The 6287-nt window shown below is 35.5% G+C and overlaps 1 protein-coding gene across 5 annotated transcripts in view; it reads left to right on the top strand.

The window, feature by feature from the left end:
• The window catches only part of NAA16 (N-alpha-acetyltransferase 16, NatA auxiliary subunit), a 66004-nt gene extending 60621 nt beyond the window's left edge, over positions 1–5383 (top strand). For all 5 annotated transcript variants that reach the window (XM_081814976.1, XM_006741219.3, XM_081814974.1 and 2 more), the window contains 2 exons: positions 2702–2799; positions 3991–5383. In XM_081814976.1, the coding sequence (XP_081671102.1) occupies positions 2702–2799; positions 3991–4188 (296 nt within the window). In that variant the 3' untranslated portion in view covers positions 4189–5383. The remainder of the gene's footprint in view (positions 1–2701; positions 2800–3990) is intronic.
• Positions 5384–6287: the final 904 nt, after the last annotated feature.

The raw sequence follows: 6287 nt of genomic DNA, 5'->3' as shown, positions 1-6287 counted from the left end.
TTTTTTTTTTTTAAAGATTTTATTTATTTATTTGAGACAGAGAGAATGAGAGAGAGAGAGCACATGAGAGGGGGGAGGGTCAGAGGGAGAAGCAGGCACCCTGCCGAGCAGGGAGCCGGATGCAGGACTCGATCCAGGGACTCCAGGATCATGACCTGAGCCGAAGGCAGCCGCTTAACCAACTGAGCCACCCAGGCGCCCTTAAAAAAGATTTTTTAACTGCTCATTTTTTCTTTAATCTATGTGTACATTAATGCTTTTATTATGTAAAAATATAGCTGGATTTTGTTGTAGCTATTGTTTTATTCCTATTTAATTTTCTGTCTTTTTTTTTTTTTTTTTAGATTTTATTTCTTTATTTGCTAGAGAGAGCATAGGCGAGAGAGAGTGAGCGAGAGTACAAGCAGGGGGAGCTACAGGCAGAGGGAGAAGCAGGCTCCCTGCTGAGCAAGGAGCCCGATGTGGGACTCGATTCCAGGACTCTGGGATCAGGACCTGAGCTGAAGGCAGCCATTTAACCAACTGAGCCACCCAGGCATCCCAATTTTCTCAGTCTTAAAATAGCCAAAAAAAAAAGAGCTTCACATTATCTGTGATTTTTGGCTGTAGTTATACTTTTGTAAATAATTTTGAAGAATTAATCCAAAGCAGAGATAGAGCTTTAAGTGTAAAGATGTTAACTGAAATGCTGTGTGTGAGTGTGGGAAATAGAATGGAAACAAATTTAATGTATGTCTAAGAAGAGAGGAAATAGTAGTAGGTTTGTAATGAAATGGAAAACCAGGCAGTCCTGTAAAATGATGTTTATTCAGAAAATTTGTAATAACAGGGGTAAATAATTTTATAATACATACACAGTACTAACATACAACATAATCTCAACTATGTAAAAAAAAAATAAATTTGGGATAAAGGCTGAAAAGAAATACATATAGAAGTTTAAGAGGTTGCCTTCGTGGTTTGTGGTTATGAGTAATTTATTTTTTCTTGTATTTTTTCTACTTTATGTATTTTGTATTTCAAGGATTTATTTATATCCTCCCTGTTACAGGAAGGATTTTAGGCAGTTTATACAAATTCATAAAATGACAAAATGGCATGGATGGACAAGATGATAAACTAGACAAAAGATTGTGGAAAAGGAATTGGGGACAAAATGAAGTATATAATATAATTAACTATGCTCCTACAGTAAGCCATATACTTAAATATTTCAACCTAAGTTTTCTTGTTCTAAGGGGAAACTTCTTGATTCTGATGTCTGGAAAAAAACCCTATGAAAAATTACGATTTCTTGGTAGTAAGGGCAGATAAGAATGTCTCTTCAAGAATACAGGATAATGAAGGAAAGCATTTCTTTATTGTTATTATGGGAAATGCCTTCCCAAATATGTGAAATTCTCAGGAAAAGTAATTTTGCCACATAAAAATAAAAACCGTAAAGAAAGTCAGAAGGCTGGGGCACCTGGCTGGCTCAGTTAGTAGAGCATGTGACTCTTGATCTCAGGGTTGTGAGCTCGAGCCCCCTGTTGGGGGAAGAGATTACTTAGTAAGTAAAAATTAAAAAAAAAGTCAAAAGGCCAATCCGGAAAAAAAAAATTTACAGATACGCAATTAATAAAAAGCTAATAATATATGTAGAGCTCTTGTAAATTAACAATAAACAATATAAATTGATAAAAGCCCAATAGAAAAATGAGCATAGAGTACGGACCAGGAGATACAGGAGATACAGACATGGAGAACGAGGTTATTTGAATGAATACCTGTTGTCTCCATTGTGAAAGGGAAGACTTCACAGGTGAATTCTACCAAACATTTAAAGAGGAGTTAATACCTATTCTTCTCAAACTATTCCCAAAAATTGAAGAGGAAGAAAAACTTCCAAATTCATTCTATGAGATCAGCATTACCCCGATACCAAAATCAGATAAAGACAGTACAAAAAGAGAACTACAGGCCAATATCCCTGATGAACATAGATGCAAAAATCCTCAACAAAATATTAGCAAACCATATCCAACAATACATTAAAAAATTGTTCACCACGATCAAGTGGGATTTCTTCCTGGGTTGCAAGGGTTTAGTATTTGCAAAACATTGCATCAATGAGAGAGAAAGGGTAAACACCATATGATCATTTTAGTGGATGCAGAAAAATATTACGTAGGAATAGGGATAAAAAAAAAACCTTTAAAAATTACTTATTTTTTTTGTGAACATGCAAGCATTTTCCTTTTGTCCCTCTGCCACAATTCTCTGTGACAGTAATTTTTTCCTTAGTTGTTTTATTTGAGGATATCATCTTTAAAAAATGATTTTAGCTGAAATATTGATTGATGCTACAAGGTAACCCATATTTATATTTTGAGTTATAGCATTTTAGGGGGAGGGGTGGTTGTTAAATCTGGTCTCCTGGTAAGCGTTTGACAACCATCTCTTTTTAACAGAAGAAACCCTGATGTGCAGCATTTTGCCATAATATAAATACTCCCCTTGTGGTCCCAGTCTGTCAGTAGGATGTCATTGAATTGGGAGTTGGGCGGAAACTTTGCATCTGGCTCCCAAGTCCTGGTAGGAGCCAGCTCCAACCCACTGCTGCTTAAACACTCGGAACCTTATTTTAAGTCACTGTTCGATGTCAATCAAATAATTTTAAGATCTAGGAGTTCACTCATTTTGTAGTGTCTTGTTATTTCAGGGGCTAAAATGATGTATTTTCTGGACAAGTCAAGGCAAGAGAAAGCAATTGCTATTGCCACTAGATTGGATGAAACGATAAAAGATAAAAATGTAAAGGTAAGATTTTTCAGATTGGTTTCTACAAATTTATGGATACTGAGTGCTCTGACAAAACATGTGTCTTTACAACAAAATGCTTGAGTGGACCTTCAGAGTTAGGTGTGGATTTGGATCTCAGCTCTAGCAGTTACAATATTTGTCACACGCGTTAGGCAAATTTCCATTTCTTGGCTTGCTCTTCCTCATTTATAAGATAAGGATGAAAATACAGGCATACCTAGGAGATATTTTGGGTTCAACTCCAGACCACTGCTGATAAAGTGAATAGCACAACAAAGTGAGTCCAGTGAAGTTTTTGGTTTCCCAGTGCATATAAAAGTTATGTTTATACTATACTGTAGTCCGTTAAGTGTGCAATAGTGTTATGTCTGAAAAAACAATCTATATGCCTTAATTAAAAAAAAGTTTATTGCTAAAAAATGCTAACCATCATCTAAGGTTTCAGCGAGTTGTAATCACTGATGACAGATCATCATAACAAATATAATACTAGTGAATAAGTTTGAGATATTTGCAAGAATTGCCAAAATATGACACAGGGACACAAAGTGAGCAAATACTGTTGGGAAAATGGTGCCAACAGACTTGCTCGACACAGGGTCGCCACAAGCCTTCAATTTGTAAGACACACAGTATCTGCAAAGCACCACGGAGCAAGGCATAGTAAGCCCTCAGTAAATGGGAACTAGTATGGTTAATAAAGGACTTTTTTTTTTTTAAAGAGACATTTTCATTTTAGTGATCAGTTTCGGAGAGTCACTTTTTCAAGTATTAGAATTTTACCATTTTTTTAAGGCTTTGTAGAATTGATTTCTAAAATGTTCCAGTTCTAAACTGAGGGTTGTTGGAGGGGAGGTGGGTGGGGGGATGGAGGATGGGGTTACTGGGTGATGGGCCTTGGGGAGGGCACATGATAGGATGAGCACTGGGTGGATTGTGTGCAGCTGATGAATCCCTGAGCTCTACCTATGAAACTAATGTTAATTAATGGAATTTAAATTTTAAAAAATAATAAAATGTTCCTGTTTTGAGGTGATTACTTACTGTGAGTAGCAAGAAGTTATTTTACACTGAGGCCTTGCCAGTGTTCTTTTGTTTAATTAACACATTGCATCTTTTGATTATTAAAGTGATTAGTAACCAACCTTTTTTCTTAAAAATTATTTTTATTCTTGCCTTTTTTGATAGACTTTATTAAAGGTTTCCGAGGCACTGCTTGATGGCAGCTTTGGGAACTGTAATTCCCAGTATGAAGAATACAGGGTGGCCTGTCATAACCTGCTTCCTTTCACTTCCGCTTTCCTGCCCGGTGTGAACGAAATGGACGGCCACAGTGTGGCACTCAGCCATACAGCTAACTGGGATGCCTTGGCAAATGAAATTTGAAATCCCATAGAAAGTTGACTCCTGTAAGACTCAGAGCTGAATTCAGATCAGGGTTTCCTTTTCAGGGTGTATTTTAATATAGGTATGAAATGGAATAATGGGATAGAATTTGTAAATGGAGTATTCGGTAAACTTACTTTATCCTTTATCTGACTCTGCCAATTTACATAAACATCTGTTGAAAATTACCTGTTTATACTTGTACAGTTTTCTTAAATTTTCCGATTATCAGCATTGTGATGGATGCTGTCACTTCTGTATCATAAATATAATTTCTTATTAAGCTAAGTTGTATACAGCCCCACTGTATTATTTTCTTGAAACCCTGGTTTCAGAATCTGTGTTTTGATGTTACGGGTTTGTTGTATTATTATTTGCTTGCTTTTTAATTAAAGCACATCAGTTTTAAAGTGTAAACTGTATGTTAAAAACAAGATGAAACTTTTTTTTGGCAGACATAGAGGTTTATTTTAAAATTTATTTCAGTTTGCCCTTTTTTCCACCTTAATTTTTTCATGATTTACCATTTCCTTCTTAATATCCATGAAAATGATACTTTCTATTGAATAAGAGTACTCCAGTTTTATGTAGATGATTCAGAATGTGGGGATTGGTTTGCCTCCTAATCATGGAAATTCACTGGTAAATTTGTTGCATATCCCTAGATCATTCTTTTAAAGACCCATGGGTAAGAATTATGCTATCTTGATTAAATTGCTTCATGTGTTAACAAATAGTTTATATCTAAGTGGTGTGCTTCGAAGGGGAGCAGAATAGGGAAGAATACAAATTATAAGGAAACATTCTTACTCTTATAGCCATGCATTGACTATTAAATACGTTTTTGTATCAGCAAAATGAGAATTTAAACTATTTTTAGTTTAACTATTAAAGCATTGTTGAGCAATATTTTAGGGGGGGAGTATAGGTTTTCGTTTTATCTTGTACAGAAAACAATAATGGAATCATTCATTATATTTCTTTCAGAACTGTGTAAATATGTCTAATATTAATACGTCCCTTTAAGGCAAATATGAATTCAAAAAGGGAGATTTTATTTAGAGAAGCCATTCTAATTAAAATGGTTTTCCTTTGCCCTAAGCTATTTAGATTCATAATTGTTAAGAGAAAAAAAACTCACTGTAAAATAATGCCAACCTATATAATACTGTAATAAATTATTTTGTACACAGTTGCTTATTTGTGTTTGTGTTATTATTTCACATAAAATATTTTTGCAAAATGTTTTTTCTTTGAAAGACTAAAAACTTAATCATCATTTTTACAAGTTTATAAAAAAGAAAGTTGGTTATTAAAAAATACACACCTACCAATAAATTCTGGTGCCACAGCAGCTTGGCTTCTTTTGAGTGTTTTAATAATTTTCGAGCTTGGCAGTCTTTGTCACTAAGTGATCCTGGCAAACATGTAATTCATTATGTTACTTTCAGCAAGATGCCACTTGCGTAAATGATTCCCATTAATCGTAATGTGGAAATCATGCTGGCAGCGGCAGTCTGTTATTTATTTCTATTTTTTTCAGTGGCAGTCTTGTTACAGGGTGGATACACTTGAAATGGGAGGAATTGGGTTCACGATCTGGAAGGCAGGATAAAGGGTGAAATCCAGTAGTGTCTGAGTCAGTGTATGGAGGTTGTATCTGTTCTCCTCCCTACTCCCATCCCACTTTGAGTATAAACATCCTATAAATCTGGGATAAGGGCAGGGATCTTTTTAGTTAAGGGAGGCAGGGGTGTGTCATGTTCCCCCACCTCCTACCTCCACCCTGCCTCCAGCCTTGGCAGAGGCCCTTTACATTTCAGAAAGCTTAAAGGAGAGGCATCTGAGAACCAAGTACTTGGAGAAGTCTCTAGTCTCAAGAGAAAAGTGTGAAGTCCTTTGTCCTGGGTGATCCTGCCAAGATTATCATAACAGCTAGGAAAAGACACAAAGATTCAAAAACATTTTTTTTTTTTTTGCTCTTTTTCTAGTTTTCTCAGAAGCTTAGATTATTGCTTTAGATCTTTCTTCTCTAATACATGCATTTAGTGCTATAAATTTCACTCTAAGCACTGCTTTGCTCCATCCCACAAACTTCA

Source organism: Leptonychotes weddellii, chromosome 3 (assembly GCF_054177405.1).
Source record: "Leptonychotes weddellii isolate Sample4059 chromosome 3, ASM5417740v2, whole genome shotgun sequence".
Taxonomy (NCBI): domain Eukaryota; kingdom Metazoa; phylum Chordata; class Mammalia; order Carnivora; family Phocidae; genus Leptonychotes; species Leptonychotes weddellii.
This window is presented reverse-complemented; position numbering and strand designations above follow the sequence as displayed.